We start from the raw sequence: 24,087 nt of genomic DNA, 5'->3' as shown, positions 1-24,087 counted from the left end.
GGGCAAGCAAAAGATCCATTTGACATTTCAAAATATGTGTAATCACAAAATTTGTGTTTGGGGTCCTTCAGGTCATGGAGATGCCCCTCCCCACCCCAGTCTTTTAAGGGTCAAGCTATAAGGAGAAAGGTTCACATCTGTGAAATGAGTTGAATTGTTAATGGGCAATGGCCTATGACATGTAACATTTATCATTAGAAAACTAGACATATCGCTACGGCTACTGATATGCCTCCGCCATAATGCATGGTTCTCCTAATAGGTCTATAGTACAATGTCTTGACAATGTGTGATGACAGTTTCACACAACTGGCAAAATATTAAAAGGACAGGTTTGACACAAATGTGCTGAATGTTCACTTTCCTAGAACTAGGTTCAATTGGATGAATGATTAAAATGTCAGAGTGCAGGTATTTGGGGAACTGATGATTTTTACTTGACTTTTGACCCTTTTATAAGTTTATGCATTGAGTAATTTTCAAGGTATTGAGGAAAAGTATAATTTCAGTATCAAATGGGAAAATAGCATTATCTAAACCTGGCCTTTGACCTTTGACCTCACAGTTCCAAAGAGAATCACTGTTAGGTTGAACATGCATAAATATGTAAGTTTCATGATGATACCTGGAGTTACTTTCGAGATATGGAGGAAAAAGTGCAATTTAGCACTTTCACTTGACCTTTGACCTTTGACCTTTTGGCAAGAAACTTCCCCAAAAATATATATTGGGTAATACATGCCATACATCAAGTTTAAAAAAAAAAAAACCTTCAGGCATATTGCATTCTAAGGAAACTAGTGATATTTTGAGGAGTTGACCTTGACCTTTGACCCCCTGACCTTTGACCCACGACCCCAACTTCCCTAGATAATCACTGCCCATCAGTACAAGCATATATACTAAGTTCCATGAAGATACCTTGAACCATTTGCGAGATATGGAGAAAAACATGAAATTTCAAATTTTTTTTTTCACAAAATAACCTGTGACCTTTGACCCTGTGACCCTAAAATCCACACAAAGTATTATCCCCCAAGGATATACCCTCATACCAAGTTTGATGTAAAACCACCACACGGTTCTTGAGATATCGACAAAAACAAAACGGGACGGACGGACGTACGGACGGACGTACGGACGGACGTACGGACGTACGGACGTACGGACGGACGGACGGACGACCCGAAAACATAATGCCTCCGGCCACTTCGTTGCGGAGGCATAAAAATATATTCAGGTAATCTTGGCAGGGTGCAATATTTCTGCCAAATTTCTTTTGACTCAAACCATTGCCAAGCAATTGTGAATGACAGTATACACGTCATTTCACACAAATAGACACAAAACTCAAGCACAAAATGTGCCAAGTGTAATTATTAAAGGAAAATACATTATATGGTGATCCTGTAGCTAATACGCTCTTTTCATGACCACATAATAATTTCAATTTCCATTCATATGCAGAGCACACATTGTATTGTTTGTGTCTTACAGGTATTGTCTAATCATAAAATAACTGTGCTGTAGCAAAACTATATCTCTCATTTTTGCTTTTCTGACAGAAGTTTTGTTTGCTTGTTGTTCATATTTAGTATCAGGTAAAGTTTGACTAGTTCCAAACACACCCTTGTTTTTAATTCCCGAAGGCCATGAATAGCTTCAGTTAGACAAATTTTGAAGTCATAAATCCTGCAACATTCAAGGAATGTGTTTCAACACTCTTAAATTCCCTGAACTAGTAAGAACATTTCATATGTAACATGAATTGATATTTTCACAAAAACAACAAAACTGATTATTTAGTAATTGCTTCCTAAGATTCAGTATGGTTAGGAGTACATGTTGGTAGTGTAAAGAGCATTGTATATAATTCCATACCACTAGATTAGAATCTTTACTGACTATGGACCCATAATTTCTACTTCATTGGGATCTTCACTCTCTGTGCCAATGCCATGTACTGTGTGACAGGATATGCTTAATTCTTCAATAGTTCCAATTTGCTTTGGGTTCCAAAGGTGGACTTGGTGGATCCAAAAGCAAACGCCATGCCATGATACAGCTGGGCTGTGACAGTGTGGGCTTGCACTAAACAATAGGGAGCTTTAGATTTGCGACGCGGATGTTTGAGATGACGATTGCGCTGGACGTTCTCCTCTTTCCCTGCACCGTGCTGAAAAGTTGTTTTCGATTACGCTAGAACGCAACCATAAAAAATAAAATGGCCCCCTCACATGATCAGTGCATCAAGTAGCTCTCTGCGTCGTGAATTGAGCGGACGAAAAAATAGCCCAGAACGCATAGTGAAAACTCTACAGACGATGCGAGCTATAAATAGATCACTCTTGATAAGCGATTTTGTGCATGCTCAGAACAGGTTTTTTTTATTTCCTCCCAACATCCCCGTCACAAAAAATCTAAAGCTCCCTAATTACAGAGTTTTATTTGATGCTACTCACGGCAAGACCATGCTATATTTTTCACATGCACCTAGTGCCTCATCATGAACAGAAAATCAGCAGCGGAAGAGTTTAATCGCAAAACGGGTTAACTCTATTCTCATCCATTTGAGATATTTGCAATTAAGGCTGCTAAAAAGCAAAGAAAATGACAAGAAAATGTGGGATATTTTCAGTCACAACTTCCAGAATATCTATATGTATATTGGATGGCTATAAATGGGATACCAGAGAATACTGGCCCTAACAAGTGCAATATTCCCTGGTATTCCATGACTTAAAGTCATCCAATATAATCATTATTATTGTCAGTATCTAGAGAAAGCACAAACTGTAAAGAAAAAAAAAGTACCATACTTCTACTAGACTTTGAAGTCGACTCTGCACTGAAAACGTTGTGACTCGCACTTGTGTTATGTAGCAAGATGTGAATTGCAACAAGAGTTCTCACACTCATTACAGTAGCAAGATTTCGCGCACTCAGCAAGTGCTTGCGCATCAGATGCGACAACATACCCTACTTTAATACAACAGTAACCCAAGAGAAATCAATATACCGGTATTGGCCGATAGATGCGTTTCGTTCAATATGCTCTCGTATTGCACAGTGAAAACCAAGTGGACAAGAATGTGTCTTTTTAATGCACCGCTAAAACATCCTAGATAATAACCCTTGCCATCCAACAAGCAGGGCATCTCTGGAAAGGTTATAGTCTGCTTCATCTGATGATAGGTACACTTTATGATGTTTGAAGCTGGCATTTAACCCATCTTGCGATAAACTTCTTCAGTTGTGTAATCAATACACTATGGAATTACACAGATGTTCACGTCATTTGAGCCCACTTCATCAGGGATTCTAAAATAATCTTTAACATCTTGTGCAGTATCTGCATTGATGAATTGAAATAAGTTAACCTCTTCTATCACCTATGTTAAAACCCAACAAAAAACTTTGTCCTTGTTACATCACCGATATTTTCTCTTGCTGGTAAATCCTGGTGAAGAGTTACATTGTGTTCATGTTAAGTATCAACCAATGATCACCACATACAGAAAGTTCTGGTATAGATATATATCGTGCCTACAGCAGCTCTTTCTTTGCTAGCGACGGATACGAAAACAAAATTGTCATTGCTCCTATCTACTTCGATGATATCGAGTGCTTACACATAGTTCAAGGATTAAATCCAAGCAATTGACAGACATACAAAAAAAAAAACCAAGAAAACTTTGCGTTTACAATGCCACAGTTTCCCCTCAATAAGGTGAATTCGTAAAATGATTTACATCTTAAAGCATTTTTCTTAATAGTGTTCATAAATACATAAATCCAGTGCATGCTAGTTACTGTCAGTGTGTCGGTATCTTGTCGACTTCACCAAGGTCCGTGAAGGGCTGGTCGTTGAGGGAATATTGCATTTTGAATCGTAATCGGATCTTATCCTGTGGAATATGAGAAATGAAATAGAGATAGCAGGAGAAAATTTTGGTTAGGATTTGAACTCTTTCTTTTTTTTTTAACACTCTTCCATTTTCAATTTGTAGCTGTGGCCTTTACTTACTTATAACAACTTCACACCAATAAACAATGTATTACAAAATAGCCAAATGGATCAAGTGTGAAGCAAGAGGCACACTATTGGTTATCATGTACACTTTGTGCAAAGAAAAAAAATCCTAATATCTCCTGTAGACAAAATCATAATAGCCTTATCAGACACCATCTGCATCTTCATACAGAAAGAACAAAAAATTGACATTTTGTACATGAATCATATAATTATGTTTGTTGCGATATACCTTTTGCTTTAAAAAAAAAATGGAGCCATACTTTCGTACCTAATAGCCTAAACTGGAGACAGTATGAGAAAATTGCTCTTCTACAGTTAATAATGGTTCAACATAACTACATTCACTGGTGTTTAGAACAACTTCATTCAAATCTGAAATTGAGAAAAAAACAGTTTTTTCTCTCTTTTTTTTTTCCTGGTGCAGATTTGTGTGTGGGCATGTGTGTAGTACTGACATAGTTTCCAGTGAGTTTGAATTCTTACCTTATTAGGGTTGGCTAGGAGCATGACCTGGGTAATGGCTGATGGAGGGAGGATGGGGTTGTACGCTGGAAGATCGGTGGCCGAGGGGGGCTGGAGCTTGACCCTCATCGTCTGAAGATGCAAAGAAATAAAAAAACAACATAAAATCTGGACGACTCCTCGGTGACTAAAACACTACCAGCTTGTGTCAACAGCAATACATATGCTGCTGATGATGATGATGATAACAACAAATATAATCATCATCATCACCATCATCATCATCATCATCACCATCATCGTCACCATCATCATCACCATCACCATCACCATCATCATCACCATCATCATCACCATCATCCTCACCATCATCACCTTTATCATCATTATCGTCATCAGCAGCAGCAGCATCAGCAGCATCACCGTCATCACCATCATCATCATCATCACCTTTATCATCATTATCATCATCATCACCAGCAGCAGCAGCAATAGCAGCATCACCATCATCATCACCATCATCACCTTTATCATCATTATCTTCATCAGCAGCATCACCATCATCACCATCATCATCACAATCACCTTTTATCATCATTATCATCATCATCAGCAGCAGCAGCAATAGCAGTATCACCATTATCACCATTATCACCATTATCACCATCATCATCATCATCATCACCATCATCATCATCATCACCATCATCATCATCACCATCATCATCATTAATAGCAGCAGTAAGAACAACACAATAATACAACTAGAGACATGTATGAGTTTAAGAGTCTATCTCCAGTCAGAGAGAGATAGAGAGAGACCATACATGTTTTTAACTGGAATAATTGATAATCATTGTTCTTTTTATATTCACTTCTACATTCTCAGTCTCACAGTGCTACATGCTTACATAATAAAAGCTGGATTTCATACACTATCACAAAGCAATGTCATATCGTCGCTTGGGTGACAAGACCTCGTATCTACAAAATATCAAATGTTCAGGAGAGCCAAAAAACGTGGTGGCCACAGCACTATAGCAAATGGGAGAGCCTTTCCTTTGATATGCCGTGGTGGCTTCATTTTTGGAGTAAGACAGTTGGGATTTGGACAGGACATCACTCAACCCATTATTTGACCATTAATCCAAAAGAGTCATTTTCACTAAAATTGCAGATACAAGGTCTTGTCACCCCAGCGACGATATCAATCATAAGAGAATTGCCACCTTTGGAACAGCAGCCTGAAACATGAGATTCTTGAGGGGCGACGTGTTGGTGCTCATGGTTGAGACGACAATAACGACAATGTCCGGCCTTGGCGAATCTTTGCCAAAATGGAATACCGTCTTGACGTTATTCTTCTCGTAGGCTGTTACTGGTGCCACAGAACCTGTGATAAGATGATATGAAAACAAAAATGTTTGTGTGAAGACTTACTACTCCAGTCTTATCAAGTGCTGTTTTTGTCTATGTGTACTTAAAAAAAGAAGGTAAAAACATCTCCACATGAAAGGGATTAAACAAAAGCAAAGATAGGGTTCCCTGAAGTGCACAACTCACCTGGTTGTATCGATTCCAGAGGGACAAAGACGTCTGCTAACGAGAGGACTGTCTGACTTGCAGGTGATGCTGCTGCAGGCATTGGTTGCTGCTGCTGCTGTGACTGAGTTGCTACCACAGGCGTTGCAACGGTGGCAGCAGCTGGTTGCTGAGATGCCAGCTGTACTGCAGGGGCTGCTGCCTGGACTGGTGGAGCGGATATGGCTGCAATGGCCGGTGCCTTGGCTGGGGGTGAACCCCCTAGGAAGAGAAGTTGGTCATCACCAGACGCTGCTGGGATTGAGTTTGAGTTAGTGGCTGGTGTGACACTGGCATTCCTAGAGAAGAGAAAACAGAAGAGCAAACGAAGATTTATTACTTAATTTGTTAGGATTATTTATTGTATGATGCAAGATTATTCTTTCAGTTGGGACAGCAAACCACTTCTTTTCATTGGTACTGATATCAAAAGTTGAGAAAAAAATATTTTCAGCGCTTGATGAATCAGTACAATCTTAAAAACACTATTGTTCTAAGAATCAAAGTTTTTCTTTTTTTTTTGACTATAGTCAATGACATCTCTACACCTCAGTTTTATTCTTTATCTCAGTCACTTTGAATATTGATATTCCTTTCATGAATACCATATCTTTAATTCAACTGCTGCATTTCTGTGTCTGCATCACATGCATGTGACACAGGTCTGAGTATTCTGAGCTCTTTGTGAGCCAGGGTGAACACTCCCTGTATGCCACATTATTCTGAGATTGCAATGAATGAGCACTTCTGGAAAACATTCTGTTTTTCAAAAGCATGTGACTTTTTATAGAAGTGTTTGTTTTAGAAATGCAGTACATTAAAAGGATCATAGAGTTTTGATTGAGACCTAACTTCAAGTTTCTAACATTTCTTGGTGAGATAATGAGAAACCTCTTTAAGGCTCTTATGAAATGTGAAAGAGCATGTAATTCTAACAGGAATTCAATGTTTATTTGATGAAAATTGGTTTTGAAATGGCTGAGATATCGAAAACAGAGCAATCCTGATAGAAGGTGGGACCCACCTTTTATTACGATCGCTTTGTTTTACTTTGTTTTTGGATGTCTCAGCCACTCCATAACCGATTTTCATCAAATAAACTTTAAATTTCTCTTAGAATGGTATGCTTTGTACTATTTCATAAGTGGTTTCTTGGCATCTTGCAAAAAGTTGAAAGCCCAATCATCATCTCAACCAATACTATACCATCCCTTTAAGATTGTACAGGAAATTGCAAGTTTTGCTGTGATGTAAATTTTTAGATAAAGCTATGGCTATTTTTCTTGCAAATGGCCAATATTCAAAACAATTTGGTTTGGAAAATTGTTGTGCATTTGAGCAAAACATGCAAGGTTGGCAAGCCGTTGACTGAGTCAAGCATGCGAACATAGCACACAGAGAATTAATAGAGGCATACCCATAGATGATAGTGAAAGTGAAACCAGGACGAGGCAAAACAAAATTGAGAAAGGAAGCAATTGGTATGACTTCTCCAGATCAATGTCCATCAAGTGCTAAGCTTTCATAATCATGGACATCATAGTTATAAACCACAGCCAACACTTCTAATACAGGTATTCCAAATACCTGGCAGTGAATGGGAACTGTTGGCTAAGAAAGGCAAATGGTACAAAATTACAAAATTTAAGTTGTATAACAGGAAAACTTTTTTTTTTCACTTTGCAATACAATTCCATACTTTAGAGAAAGAATGAGAGACAGACAGACATAGATACAGACACAGACAGACAGACAGACAAATTCTGGTGCAGTACAGTCAAGACAACACGTGATTCACATGAATATCTATTTATAAACAAAATGAGATTATGTTGATTCAGCAAAGTCAAGCTTACTATTCAATATTCAGACCACATGACCGTTTCTTAAAGACTCTGCACAATGGAATGCTGTTTCTTCAGTGTTCCTAAGGAAAACTTTTCCACTGTAAGTCTATATAAAAGAAACTGTCACTACACTAGATAATTTCCCACTTAATTCTCATTCATGCATGACACTGCCAAAGTCCTAATGTATACTTTGGTTTGGGGGATGTGAATTTTAGCGAGAAACAAAAGGGTAAGGCTTGAAAATGCCAATAGCTCGGATCCGTCAGTGCTGCATTCTCTGTCTGTTTGTTTGTCTCCCTATCCCTCTCTCTTTAATTAGTCCTTTTTTTTTCACTTTTTCATGTCACATATTTGTGATGTTTTTGTATTCTCTATTTGGCTTTTGCAAACTTGAATAAAATTGCACGGACTTGTTGAAGAACAGCCTGTGGCTGAAACAAGTGAATGTGTGGAAATAAAATAAATGAATGAATGAATGAATGTGGAAATGCACATTAAACCCTGAATTTTAAATGCTAAACTATCTATATCTTACTCTTCTTTTGCTTTTGGTTTGATCATCCCCCTCCCTAAAGACTCGAGGTCGGCAAAGGCGTCGGATGAGATGGCCGGGGTGGCCGGCTTGCTATTTGAGGACGAAGATGATGTTGCATTCTGAGAGCTGCGCATGAAAGAGGAAACAGGACGAAATATGAAATGGAATGATTGTCATGCACGGAATGCCAAGAATACTAAAGAAAACTGGAGTGCATAAGATTGATATGAAGTCATACCATGCCTCATGAGAATTCAAGCCACATAATGTCAAACAGAAAAATGAAATCTTTTGCCTATATGTGAGAGCTAAAATGATAGAACCCAAATTTTGAAGAGTGCTTGTCTGACAGAATCATAGATAACAATTCCGACGACACGCTTTCAATCTTTTCATGCCACATGCAATGAACGAACATCTTATAAAACCTTTTCAAAGCACAAAACTTTATGACATGATACAATCTGAGATGAAAAGCCTCCAACACCTTTTCCCTGTCTAGATTACTACAAAAAGGTTTGGAAAATGACATCTATCTGAGGAAAGAATTTTGTCTACTTCTCAAAGTTAAAAGGCTGTATGATCAGGAGAAATTTCTATCAGGACTAAAGTTTGCAGAACACTGGAAAATTCGCAAATGCAAGGCTGACTTTCAAAGAATGCATTCTTGAGCAATACTTGAGTTTTCATAATTTGAGTACACATGGCACTTTACTGAGGAACTATCTCTTCATGCATTTATGCCAATATTCTAAAAAATGACAAGCAAAAACAATGAAAAATAAAGCTCTTCACAACGTTCATCAATATGTTTACTTCATTCTAATTTCTTGAATAGTTCTTCACATAAAACTTCTCTTGGACAGACTACAGACATATTGAAAGCAACATGAGACAAGGTGAAAAAATGTCGCTTTCAATTGTTTCAGGTAATAAGTGCAAAAAGATAAAAGAGATTGATCTCTAATCACTTTGCAAGGCTGCGACTACACTTGTAGTTTCTCTCTCTCTCTATTCTTCTTCTTCGTTGTCTTCTTCTTCTTCTTCTTCTCCTCCTTTTCCTTCTCTGTATCATACTTAGAATGCAAGGTTTCTGTTTTTTTGCCTACTCAGAAATGAAATAAATGAACACAATGAATCGATGAAATGAAGTTTACAGTAAAGGAATGGAGTACCTCATAGATTCATTTGCAGAAAAATGATTACGAGATGAAACAGAAAAATCCCAGAAGAATAGACAAATACAAAAAAAACCCACAATTGGATGGACAGCACACCTTGCAACTGTTGTGGGCTGCGTGGGGAACACTGATGTCACTTGTCCCGTCACAATGGGAACCCGCTGCTGCTGCTGCTGCATCATGGGAAATCCAGGGGTCATTCCCATCATGCCCATGGCTGGAGGTCGCATAGAGGGCGCCATTTGGGCCATCTGTTGCTGCTGCATGATCAGCTGCTGCTGCTGTACATTGGGGAACATTGTAGGCATCGTCTGCATAGGAAATACATTGTGACAAAATGAATGACAACTTGAATGCTACATGCTTTGGGAGAGACAAATAGAGAATAGAAGCACATTAAATTTTGGCTAGTATGCAAAAGCTGTACATTTTTGCAAATTTCACAAGTCAACTGATATTCAGGAAATTAACAAGCCACAAAAACACTGCTTCCCATGACAAAAATGAAATACATGTCTGTTCTACAGCAGAATTTTTGCTTGAAACCTCTTGATACTTATTTCTCGTATTGTCCCAACAGTGCTTCATTGTGAATGTAACCATTTGCAAGTTTGTCTATATACAATTCCTGATTTGTGAAATATTATGCTTGCAAACTGTAAATCATTTATTGTGAAAATACTCAATTCAAATAAGATGACTGCCTTCATAATACCTCATATAATAGAAGGCAGTTATGGATGACCTCAAAATATATTTTTCTTTTTAAATCAAAGTCTTATTTTGCTATTTTCTGATGAAGTAGGTTTTAACTTGGTTGTTTGTTATTAAAGGCATTTTACAGTGCATGTCCCTCATAGCTCCAATGCCGTCATGTTAAATCTCACCAATTGTGGTATGGGCTGGCTGTTTGCTAGTGAGTTGAAGGTCTGTGTTGGAGGGACCTGGGGCTGTTGTTGCTGCTGTGGTTGTGGTACGTTGATGGGGTCTGGCCCGAGAAGCTTGTCCAAGTCTGACGAACTCGTCGGCTGGACCACTCTGTTGGCAGACTGACCATTGTCCAAGCCTGAATCGCAAGCAGAGGCACGATCAGTGAGAGGGGAATACATGCTGACTTCTCTTAGATTTTTACATGTCCTATCAGAAAGCAAGTTACCATGGGACCAAGGATTTCAAGTTCCCCCTAATGGTTAAAGGAATGAGGATAGGGTGATTTGCCCGAGGGTTGCTTGTGGGTATTACTGCTGTCAACAGTAGGCTTTAAATATGGACTTTAAACTAAAGAGTTCATGGTCATATTCGAGCCATAAAGCAACTCTCCAAATATGCAATTTATGTCACAATACTTTGATTTCATCACCATAATCTTCATTATCATCATTGTTTTCCTCCTCATTTTGTGTCCATTCCACTTGTACTTATGTTGGATGTCAAAGATGATGATGAATCTTCCACTATGACTTTATAGTTTTATGAACTCAAATCCTCAGAAAGTGTGCTCTTCTTGCCCTCCCCCCACTCAAACTCTAATCATATCTACAACCACGACTACAACCACAACTGCAAACCCCCACCCCAACCACAACCACACAAAACCCAAACCACAACCACAAAGGAAACCCACGACACAACCACACTACCGTAACCAGAGAATGATCGCATTTACCTAGTGATGATAGCTGAGATTCAAGGAGTGCGGCGGAGTCTTGGGCTTGAGATGGTTGAGATGGGTCCGGTGGTTTGGGCAGCGTTGGGATCGACTGCTGCTTGACGGGACTGGTGCCAGCAAAGTCGATCAGCTTGCTCCCTGCACGGACAAAATACATAATGCATACACGTATGCCCTTTGGCCCGAATTCACGAAGATGGTACAATCTTTGTCCATGGTCTGACCGTAGTTTTGTATGGGGCGCCAAGTGTCGCATGGCCTATTTCGTTTAGAAATCAGTCACTTTGTTGACCAACGAAATATTCATTTCTTTACGAAATGTTAACATTTTGTCGATGAAATCATAATTTCGTTCACGAAATGGCCATTTCGTCTACAAAATGACTGATTTCGTAATGAAATAGGCCATGCGACACTTGGCGCCCCATACAAAACTAAAGTCTTTGTCCATGGTTTAAACCATGGACAAAGATTGTACCACCTCAGTGAATTCGGGCCTTTGAGATTATAATGGACATCAGGTTACTTCTCTACCGTGCTTCATGCTACAGCTCTGTATGCTGCTGTTTTTACATTACTGTCAATATGCAAAAATTTCATATGCTTCACATTTTATTTCCCTGCTGATACATATTCACATATGTACACTGTTTTTTTTTTTTTTTTTTCTCTCTTTTTCCTAATAGAGCATTCCCCATACAAAATAGAGCCTTTGGAATTTAGATTTTTATTTGTGGATTTGTCTACAGAAAGGATGTTTATGGAATATAGAGATGAAGAAACTGGGTGTATGCTCATCCAGATGATTCTCTATCATACTCGAAACAAACATTACAGTCTTAGATTCTTTTAATTTAATATGGCTTGTATAACATATCTGTGTATTTTCGCATCTGAAGAAATATTATTTGACTTTAGACAACTCCAAATCACTAGATGATTGGTTATTTCCTCACACAGTTCCACATTAACCCGTTGAGGACAAGTCCCAAGTATACTCGGGCAAGTGTCTTTGGAAAATGCGTGTTGTAGCAAAATCAGCCCGCCCTCAACAGGTTAACATACCAAAGAGGAGTGTATTTTGTGGTGACAAATGTTCTTGAGAGAGACAATTGGCCACGTACAATCCAAAACTACTTCTGAAGAGATTTAAAGGCAGACCCACCATCCAGTGTATTTGCTGACGTAGCTGAGGCTGAATTTGTGCTGCTCACATCGCCGAACTTCTCCTTGTACAGCTCCATCACTTTCACGACGGAATCGTTGGTTTCCAGAATGTCAGCTGGAAAATACAAGCATAGAAGAAAAAACATAATACACAAAGCAGGCCATGAACTGTCTGAAAGAGAGGTTTTCCCCAAACAGAGAGAACGACATGGTTCTACAGCACACTTGACACCAGTGGATACTGATCTCTTAATCTGATTTGTCTTGATAATCAGCCCATGTCAGTTTAGTATTTACTGGATGAGCATAGACCAGTCTAGTGTATGTAGGAGGCTGCCAACCCTGGTGGCAGTCACTGTACTTTCAATATTGCACCTCTCTTGGCAGATGGAGATGTATGTATTTATTTTTTCTTCTCTTTTTTGGTGGGGGGTGGGGGGAGGGGAGGGTTCTAGGCAAATGAGCATGTGACAAAAGAGACTTTTAACAATAATATATCTGCCAAGTATTCACTCAAAAGTGCAGGATACTGTTGGAAATCAACTTTCACTTCATATCTCCCTGCTCAAAGTCTTGTTAATGTTTAGTTTGAACATGCTGATCAGATCTATTGTGTTTTGTTGTTGTAGTTGCTGCATTTAATGACATCACATGAGAATCATGCGCTAACATATGTTTCCACTGTAAGTGGCTTGTTGATGAATCCGGCATTTCAAAACATGAAGGGGAGGTCAAGAAGGCTTTTCACTTTTTGCTTCCACAAGTGAAGGTAAAACACAGCGGGTCATGTCTTATATTCCAATACAAATTTTGTGGTTACCAAGAAGGCTTGCAATTGAAGGTTACTACAATAAAAATATTTCTTATCAATATGAAGCAAGCATGATAGTTATAACAATTATGACATCATCATCATCATCATCATCATCATCATCATATTTACAATGATAATGATAAATAATAATAATAATAATAATAATAATAATAATAATAATAATAATAATAATAATAATAATAATAATATTGATAATAGTAACAATGATAATAATAATAATAATAATAATAATAATAATAACTATAATAATTATGATATTGATAATAATAACAATAATAATAATGATGATAATAATAATAATAATAATAATAACAATAACATGGCTATCTATACAGCACAATACACAATTGAACAGTTTCATAACACTTAACAAAAGTAGTATTTAGTAGAAGTTACATAACTTGCTAATGCATACTTATTATTACTATTTTTGATCCATTATCTTTTATTGCTTATTCGTTTTCATGCTCTCTTATTGCCTCTGCCATAATGACTATGAATACTTAACGAGAAATAAATCTAAATCAGCAAGAACAATAATACCTATTAGATTGCCAGAAAGAACAAAGAGACATTCATTATGACTCACCGATGCAGTCGTCTTTCTCATCAGCATCACTGGCCAATCTGAAGAGGCTAGGTCTCATTCTCTCGCAAGTAAGGTATAATTCCTTAGGGAGGGAGAGAGAAGATATGGATAGATTGATCAATAGATAGATAGATAGGAGAGAAAGATAGAAAGATAGAAAGAAAGACACACAAATGGATGGACAGATAGATAATTTGTTGATATATGAAAGGAACAAAAGCCATCTTGGCCTTGTTGAGTCATTTTCTCAATTGATATTTGACTGCTGAAGCGAGGGTGTAGTTATTGACACCTTCCAACTCTCATGCCAGTACATACATGTAATGATGTATTATGGATAGATTGTGAGAGTCATTATTTTGTTTTACACACCAGTGATGAAATATGCTGTTGTAATAGTATATGTTTGATTCTTTAAATTGCCATACAGTTCAAAGTTTATCATGGCATTTGTCTCACACAATCACTGTTTACATTTGTCTCCTGATCCCATGACCACTGCCTCCCCCCCCCCCCCCACTGAGAGGAAACATGCCAGCCTGTCCTCAACTTCAATATTTAGAAATAAGTGGGGGAAAACAATGCAAAAATAGTCACTCTCACCCACGTCTCATACATATTTATCATTAGGTGTTTACAATAACGGGAATACTGCATTGATTAAAGCTTCTTATTCAAAAGAAAAAAAGAAAACAAATAGTGCTATTATATATGAATACTGTAAAAGTGGATATTTTCGCGCGACTAATTTTTCGCGCTAGGCCGGGTCAGAAGAGTTTCGCGTGTTTTTAATTCCGCGGAATCAAGACATCACGCACAGGAACGTATGGCAAGCAAAAATATTCGCGTGTTTTTATTTTCGCGCTAGTTTCTGGTTGCGCGAAATGCGCGAAAATTTCAACACCGCGAAAATTTCCACTTTTACAGTAGTTGGTAGGTGTGAAAGAAGGAGGGGCTAAAATGGGTGTGGTCCGTGCCCTTGGTCGCTCCCCTCCCCATCACCCCCCTCACCTTCATCAGCTCCTTCTCCTCGGGGCTGGTGGAGCCTTCCCTGTAGTGGGCCAGCATCTCATTCAGCAGCTTGACGTTGTTGTTGCAGCTCTCCAGCTCATTGGTCCGCCTCGACACCTTCTCCATCCTCTTCTGATCCTCCTTCACCATGTTCTTGATGAGACGGTTGGCGGCCTGGAGGTCCTCCGGATGTTTGCTCTTCAGTAGCCGCGCCAACAGCTGTGAGCAGGAGAATGTTTACTGTATTGTCATGTTTTGTAATGTGCTGTATTGCATTCTTACACTAGATGTTAAAAAAGAAGGTAGCTGCAAAGGTACAGTTTGTTACACAAAAATTACATTAATAGCACATTCACAATCACATCATAATAATGATGATTTCACTTTATGGTTTTCAAAATCAGATGCATTGTTTCACTAGAATCACCTGAGAAATCATATTTCATTCTACAGTTATTCATTTTTTATTTCATTATTGAGAATTATAAGACTAGAGAAGAGTTCTGGTATCTTGGAAAGCTAGGAGAGACAAATATTGTAAATGACAAGTTTTCTCACCTTTACAAACCAGAGATCACTGTTTACCATCTAATTTTCATTGTCTTACATTTTTATATCAATTTCCTCTCACACATTTGATTTTAAGAGTCATGCTGGACACTCTTCAAGGAGTACAGTATAAGTTAGTACCATTTTTTGCAATAATATCTAAACCTGTTGAGTATTACTTTCCTAAAGATAATATGACGAGTATTCCAAGCATGTTCTGGAGAAAATACAATCTACACTTTGCATGGAAGAGAATGGTATACTGGTAATTAGTCCCGTTTTCTGGTTTACAAACCTTTGATTTTTCCTCGTCTTCAAACTCAGCCATTCTGGGCTTTGGAGGAGCAGCAGGGAAAAGATCCTTGTCCAGATATGTAGGATCCTCTTTTATCAAGCCTGGAGGGAAAAAGGAAAACCAATCCAAAGTAACCGTATAGGACACATAATCTATGAATATACGCATATAGACACTGCAGTAGTCCCTATCTGCATATTGAAGAAACGAGTGCCAGAAGGATGAAAATAAACAAATCAGGTGAAATATCACAACACGAGCTCTGTCATTTTGCCTTTGAATTTAATTTTACACATTTTTGAGCTAGAGGTGGCTGAAGAATGCCTATGATTTTAAGGGTGTTGGTATTTCAAAGAACTTGAGGTACCATGAACAACTTTAATTTTTAGAGATAGACAATATTAGATGTTAGAGATAGACAATATTAGATGAGATAAAACCGAAAATTACCGAATGTTTTCTGGAGATGAAAATTTCTTTTAAACATTGCAACATTTCATTCCACATAGATCATAGAGGGACTGTCGCTTTTAAACAAACATACTCAACTGTGCACTTGGTCACTTTTACTTTCATTTTCATTCTGAGTACAGTACTCTCCGCGTAATCGGGTATCGCTTAAACGGGTACTCCGTTTAATTGGGTAGTAATGTCAAAATCAGTTCCAATGCACATTAACTTTACCTGATAATCGGGTTGCCTCTCCGCATAAATGGGTAAATAATGTTCTTCTAATATAATTTCCTACCCACATTTTATCGCAGATAAAACACTTTAAGAAACCATGAATGCCAAATTTTCCACGGCTAATCGCATAAACATGAAAATACAATTAATGTACGTGTAACAGGTAATCCCATTCTCTACTTAATTCGCAAAGGAGACCGATCATTTGGGGAGTGATTATACATGAGTTTTCTGAAGACATATTTGTCCATAAAAAGAGTGTAAATTATTGCTTGTGACTCAGCAAGTGTAAGGTACAGTATGTATTATAATGTGCCGTGCAAGCATGCGTGTTCAAGCATACAGTGTAGATGTTTGGTGCAATGTTCAATGCAATATACATACACACATTGTATGTGTCAACTGTGAATGAGACGTGTTCTTCTGTCAATCGGGAACTCCGCTTAATCGGGTAAGAAATGCTCTGCCCGAGCCTACCCGATTATGCGGAGAGTACTGTACAGTGCATCATAGTCATGAAATAGGTAATTTCCATTGGCAAAAATCAAAGAGTTGAGTGATGGATGGCACATTTGCCAGTTTCTGCTTGACAAAAGCAACATCCCCCACCCTACAGGGGAAAAAAAAAATCTCAGCAAATACTCTGTAACAGGAAACCTTTTACAGAAAAGATAAGAAAAATGCTACGAACAATGTTGTAAATTGATTTTTGAGGTCAAAATAAGGTCAATACTATGATATGCATGTTGCATTTATAAATAGTATTATTAGTCATCTACTACACGCATGCGAGAATGCATGTAACTTGGGTCTATGGTTAAATAGTGGGCGCAAACTGTTCACTGCTACTTGGCCTCCTAGATCACACTGCTTGGTGAAGGTTTATGTGGTATAATGACGAAACATTAATTCACTCCATGACAAACTTTGAGAACGCACTGAGCAAATGGCACAAACAAGTAATATCATGCCCTTCACCAAGGAGATCTATGGTCTGTCAAGTCAGTATTGACTGGATCTCCCACCAACCTTGCTTTTTCAGCATGTCATAAGCTTCCTTCACTTTCTGCTCCTGGGGAAGGCCCTTCTGCCAGGAATACATCAGTTCTATGGTTTTCTTCTGCACCTTCTCTGAGGTCTTGTTTCCCAGATACTGTATTAGCAGAGAAGACGGTGACATAACTTGAAGACATAGGAGTATATATGTGACCGTGCATCACAAAAAAAAAAAAAAAAGTTGCATGCAATGATTTTGTGTGATGATTGAAAATGGGTGAAATGGGTCAACCTAGCCAATCTTGATTTTTTTCCCGTATTTTCTGAAAAAGAAAGTCTTCTTGTGGGCAATTCCGCGGTTAGTAACGTTACATTTAAAGAAATTTAGATATTTATTTTTACTACTAAATCACCATTTATTCATTTCAAGTCAAAATCATTTTAAAACATGTTCATCCTTCCTAGGTCTATGATATAGAAAAGAATGAGTACAATCCAATAAATATTAGAATTGCTATGGCAACTAAAAGGGCTGGTTAGTAACGTTACGAAAAAAGGACATGACAAAAAAATCAATGTCTTGAAACAAAAAGTGTGCAAAATTTCAAGTTACTTAAAACAAAGTGTTGCATTAATTTCAATTGTTGCGTCATGACAAATGTTCACACAAATATTTTTAGCAGTTCGACCGATGATTTATTAGCTAGACCCCAAATGCATGGTTAGTAACGTTACGGTTAGTAACGTTACATTTGTCCGGAGTAATTCCGCAGGTCATTTCACCCTTTTGTAATCAACAAAATGTCACATGACTTCTGGAGTATTTAAATGTATTCATCTTTTACCTTTTAGCAAAAATTTGAGGAAAAAAATTTCAAAGCAACCCACTGTAATTTGCATTTAAGTGAATTTCAGCATCCCCAGTCCCACATGTACATTTTAAATGATGGTTTTAGATCTCGCAAAATCAATGAATATGAAAAATAAAATCTACTGAATTTGAAAGACCTTAGTGATTGGTGAACATCCATGGCATTAGTTGATACCTAAATTAAAGAGTAAGATAAAGAGGCACATTTCTTTTATCCATGTCATGTCCACCTAACTGCGGAATTGCCCTTCTATATTATGCTAAAATTTGGGATCATAAAACTAACATGAAAGTGTGTTTTTAGCTGTTTATCTGGCACAAATTTTTTAAAATAGTGTGATTAGGTGTGTCTTTAGAGTCCCTTTTACATTTCTTAAAAACTCTGTACACACTCTTCACTTTTAACTGTAATAACTTCAGACAGGATGCTACTGCTTTGAAAATTGGCATTAATCATGGACAGAATGTGTTAATAAAGCATGCTTAATTTCAGCTTCATCTGATAATCCCTTCATTGTTGTTACTCCAGTGGTTTGTACATCCCATTTTTTTTTGTCCCATATTTTGCACAGCTAGCACAGCTTGGTAAAGTTTAAGCGCTTAAATAGACCCTGTGCTTCAGAGCCTCTTTTCTGAGTTCACACTTTTCCTGGGTGGGTATTTTTTTTCCAATATTTAGATAGGTTAGGAGAGTCAATTTGATTTGAGTTATAAATCATTTTAAAGTTTTAATAGTCTGCTCATTCAGAATATGCTCTAAACTAAAAATCCATGTCTGGCGACTTCTTGTTGGTTTTGTGAAGCAGGGTCAGATATGCTAACACAATGAAAGCGATGCTTCAGCAACAAGAGGTAACAAACCAACTGGGCGAATGTCTCCAAATTTACCATGCACTTTGTGATAAAAGAAGAAATAATGTCTATCAAAGAAGAAGGATGTATTTTTTAAACTGATGGACAAATTGTTATCAATTTACTTTTTAGTCATATTTGGTCATTCGCTATTGACTGAGGAGTACACTTTGGTAAAAGCTCAAGTATTTAGTTCGGCACAGAAAAAAAAATTCAAGATGCTAACTTTTCTCCTGTTCTTTTTGAGGATTCTCTTCCCAACAGATCCATTCTGAATTTAATTCCTTCATTCTCACCAATCACTGATTTGCAAAAACACACAACTTGCAAGAGCAGTGTTTTACACGTATAGCTTCATACTGTCAGTTTCTGTATCAATACACACTTTGGCAGAAAGAGAATGAATGAATATCATACTATACAGAGTGCTCAGGGAATATAGACTTACCTTGGGCGAGATCAACTTGATCATCTCGTTCAGGAAGCGAAATTTGCCCAGCTCGCGATGGAAGGGCTCCCCGCAGTTCTTGACGCAGGCCTCCAGGACCGTCAACGCCTGCAAGGACTCCCTCTCCTGGGGGGACTGAATCTTGTGGCCCAGAATGCGGCAGGCAGTCAGAGGTCTGGGGTCAAAGGTCAGAATACGCATACATACATGTAGCCTTTACATCTAATATAACTCACTTTCTCTTCCTTCCTTTGAATCAAGCCATACAGGAGCCACATGTTTTCTTCCTTATTGAAGACATGGAGGAATAATAATTCACTTTTATTGACAGGGCTAAAGGTTACTTTTAGTATCTACATGTATATCATAGGTTATGTTATTACATACTTCAAAATAGAGATAAGGTTAACTCCTCTGGACAGATGTAGGATTTTTAAAGATTTGGCCTTTCTCTTGACTGTACTCAAGCTTGTTACTTGATAGGAACAGTGGTGCATAATTGTTACTCAAATGCAAGCATTATGTATGCAGCATGGATGCAATTCAGAAACTAATGAAAGAGTTTGCAAAAAAATGTCTGTCTCCATTCTTGCTCACATATGTCTCATTTAAGGCTGATATTTCCGCAACAATAGATAGTCCTCCAATGATATGTACAGAGCCCAGCCACCAGATTTTTAACAAAAGTCATCTTTTGTTGGCCTGACCTGGCAACTTTCAAAGATTGAAAATGAATCTTTACCTGTGCTTTCATTTCAGGTCACTATACGAATTGTCAATCTTTTTTTTTTTTTTTTTTTGAGCACCACAAATTCAGATTTAAAGATTCCAGTGGCCTGAATAGGCCATTAGAGAAAAGAGTTAGTGTTGAGCCCTAATACATGGGTTCTGTTTTTTAAATGATTCTCTACATCTTTTATACACTCACCCTTCTAGTTCATGATTGACCTTGTCACAGAAACTCATGATATACTCCCAATCTTCCTCCCTGTTGGCTGGATTCGTTGCTTTGTCTGAAAGGTTGACAGAGGGACATAGAAAAAATGTTCCTGATCTAGTGATGCAATTCAAATTCAAGTGACACAAGGTTTCAGGACTTTGATAAATGATACCTACAATCATACATACACATGTAAGATACTGCACCTATACACCTACTATAGTGCAGTTATGCTTACATTTGTAAGTCATAAATAAGGACTGTGATGATTGATATCAATCGAATCATATGAACTAAGACTCCATGAGGATTACTAGACCTTGAGCATTGACAGTCTGGTCAGGATATCTGAACCAAGTGGTTAACAAACTATATTCCCCGAAATATGTACTGAAAACTAACCATGCAGACGCTAACATCATCTTCAGCTCCTTTGGCGCAAGACAAAACGAACAAAATGTAGATGTGGATGTCATGTAAATAGTAACTTTTTCAAAGTTCCACAATAACATAAAATATGGTATGGATGGTAACAAAAGTGATATGTGACCCGCTGCAACAAAAGGATCCAAAAGTTGGGGAGGACAATTTTCTGAAAATGGCATGACATTATTCCCTTACTCTTCCACTTTAATGTCATATATAACATGACTCATAAAATTACTCAGTTGCGGAGATATCGATGATTTTATTAGCACATGTTGAGTGGTTTAAAAAATCAGCGATTCGAGAAAAACCGCCTTCAAAGTTTTCCTTCCGATGCTATCATGATCAAGGGGAAGCAAGGCAGTTTTCACCATTTGACAATAGAAGGTAAGCTCCTAGCAACCTCTACGATGTTCATTCAAGCTTAGTGCCAGCAGTCTACGCATGACCAATCAATAACCAGGATGCCACACACTGACCCATGAGATCACTCCCTTGTTGCTAGGGGCGGAGTCTAGCTGCGGGGCTAAATCCAAATCTTCGGACACGTTTCTGTTCCGTTGAAAGTCGAAAATCATAGCCCAGAAAAATGCTATTTTCTTGCCTTTCCTTTGATCATTTAGCTTCGAAATTTCGGCAGATGATAAAAGATACATTAGACTACAAAATCACATCAAAAACAGAAATCCGGACGTTTTGACGGATTTTGATGATCTGGCTTCAAACTTGATTTTCTCGGCTCGCCCGTCAGCGACTTTAGGATCCTTTTGTTGTAGCGGGTCACATATTCCTAACTTGATATCTGCATTCATTCTAGTTTACATACATATGAACTGACTTCACATGTGACTGATGTAATAATATGAAAAACAGAATTTCTGTTTTTCATATTATTACATCAGCAGAAATACAAATTTCATTTAGCCTCAGTGAAAGAGAGCATGGTGGTAGTTTATAACCTTAATCAATACCCTGATTCCATATTGAACTCTGTGTGTGCTGCTGCCTTTCATTAATACTATTAGTAACTTGTTACCACTTCTTCATAGGGACACAGAGAAACCAACCTTTATCAATTTATGGTTCTTTTAGTTTTCACCACACTCATTCTCCATCGCATGTGTTTACCAGTAAAATACTCATGAAATCCGTCTGTATGGAGGTGTTTATAACATTTTTGAAAAAACTTTTAATTCCATGAAGCCAGCCAGAAATAGTCTCTGCTGAACATATTCCAAAGTCTCCAATGATTATGATATTGATAAAATAAATTTTACAGTTCTACCATTCTACACTACACTCTACAGACTGATCTTTTGTAAGTTTGGTCAACTTAACCAGCAGGGGCCGTATTCTGAGAGCTTATTAAGTGTCTGATTAGCACTTAATTACCGAATTGGTATTCTGAGAGCATGATTAAGTAGGGGGTATATTAACTACCATAGCAACAAGCGTTTTGGCGGGAAGGACCTACGCGTTTGCGCGTATCAATGCGCGTACACCTCTGAGAGGACTTAATCACAGAGTTAATTACGAATCGGTATTCTGAGGGTGTAATTAAGTATGAAAGTTAATGGAAAACTTAATGATACCAAAGAGTGTCATTAACTACTCCGATATCACGCATTACATCGTGTTTTCTCTGCCACAACGATGCTTACCGTCTTCGGTAACCGAGGAGCTGTTGAATCTTGTTATCATGGTATCCGTAGAATTCAGAGAAAAAAAGAAATATACCCGATCTTCGAGGAATTTTGTCATTTTATGTGAGCGAAGAGGTTGAGATCTTCGCGTGCGTAGGTGAGGGGTTGTAATCAAATACCGGAGTGTGCGCACGGAGCTTGGCTCTTGGGTAGGTTGTAATTACAGGGGGCGTGGAGGAGCGCGCATTGAGGGCATATTTGCGCGTGTAATCATCATTTTGGCTTCTAACAACGCGTCTGATTGGATGGAATAACAATTAGATGGGAGGGACCTAAGATAATTACAGGGGACTTAATCATACCTTAATTACGTCCTCAGAATACCGATTTTGCCCATGATTAAGGGCCTATTAACTTCACGACTTAATCACGAAGTTAATTACAGACTTAATTACGACCTCAGAATACCACCCCAGCTATTAAATTCATTGAACTAGACTAGAGTTCTATTTCAGTATTTGTATTGTATGTAAACTTAAGTTAGAGGTTCTATGATATAGATCTCTAACATTAGTCTATATGAAAATAATTTAATGCCATTAAATTTACTTTTTATTAGTCATTACAAATTAGAATCTAGGGAGACTGAGAGGAAGGATGAATGAAGACTGGAGCTAGTAATTCGTTGCTGAGTTCACGAGGACTGCGAAGCAAGAGTCGGGGCAGGTCCGTTCTGACAGGAAACAGGGTAGTTAAATCTACCATTTATACAGCCACAGGATTTCGCCAGGTCCAAGGTCTACCTGGGCCCTGGCCCGCACCCCAGCTGCAGCTGGCAGGCCACGCAGGCCGCGGCCAGTCGGGAGCATTTAGACCTACTATCAATGCACCATAATCAACGAGTGGGACTGTGTGAAAGAGGCCATTAAACAGGGGGCGTTGGCAAAGTCATCATCACTTCACGAAAACTCTGTTGCAGCGACGGCTCTAGCATTAACTATGCAAATACATCTCAAGTGAATTGTTGTAGACTCCCAAATCGGGCTGTAATTACTCTAATTCAGCACTGTGGCACTTACTTAGCAACGTTTCCAGAGTTTCCCAGTCATCAGCTTCCGCCATGTTGACGATTTTTTTTTTTTCACATGATCAACCTAAAAAACTAGAGGAGCCCGTATAAATGCATGGGAGCTGGACAATTCGACCTCAAGATAATCTGACCCATAATAATGCGACCCAAACCCTGAACAGCTCGTTCAGCTACGAAATCCGTATGCACAATAAATGAATGTATACAACCACACTAAGTAGATGACTTCGGCATAATCGTGATATAGTCCCCACCTCTCCGTTGGGGACTATTACAATCCCACCTAAATGCCGATGACTTCTGGCATCTGAATTTAGGCCTATGGATGTAGAAAAAAATCATGGATGATAGTGGCAATAAGTGAAAACCAAATG

General features: G+C 38.1%; 1 protein-coding gene across 1 annotated transcript; it reads right to left on the bottom strand.

The window, feature by feature from the left end:
* Positions 1-2,729: 2,729 nt before the first annotated feature.
* LOC139741041 (ADP-ribosylation factor-binding protein GGA1-like) lies at positions 2,730-23,746 on the bottom strand. Its single transcript, XM_071651630.1, has 16 exons — positions 23,703-23,746; positions 20,543-20,627; positions 19,615-19,789; positions 17,477-17,600; positions 15,761-15,861; positions 14,917-15,135; positions 13,906-13,987; positions 12,480-12,596; positions 11,312-11,452; positions 10,533-10,711; positions 9,742-9,956; positions 8,465-8,590; positions 6,062-6,378; positions 5,728-5,891; positions 4,520-4,630; positions 2,730-3,908 (listed from the first exon to the last, which is right to left on the bottom strand). The coding sequence occupies exons 1-16, from the start codon at positions 23,743-23,745 to the stop codon at positions 3,816-3,818; spliced, it is 2,292 nt and encodes a 763-aa protein (XP_071507731.1). The 5' UTR covers position 23,746; the 3' UTR covers positions 2,730-3,815.
* Positions 23,747-24,087: the final 341 nt, after the last annotated feature.

Source organism: Diadema antillarum, unplaced genomic scaffold (genome assembly GCF_040938485.1).
Source record: "Diadema antillarum isolate AM-2024a unplaced genomic scaffold, OU_Dant_1.0 seq00000898_RagTag, whole genome shotgun sequence".
Taxonomy (NCBI): domain Eukaryota; kingdom Metazoa; phylum Echinodermata; class Echinoidea; order Diadematoida; family Diadematidae; genus Diadema; species Diadema antillarum.
The sequence above is the reverse complement of the archived record's forward strand: the minus strand, read 5'-3'. Positions and strand labels throughout refer to the sequence as shown.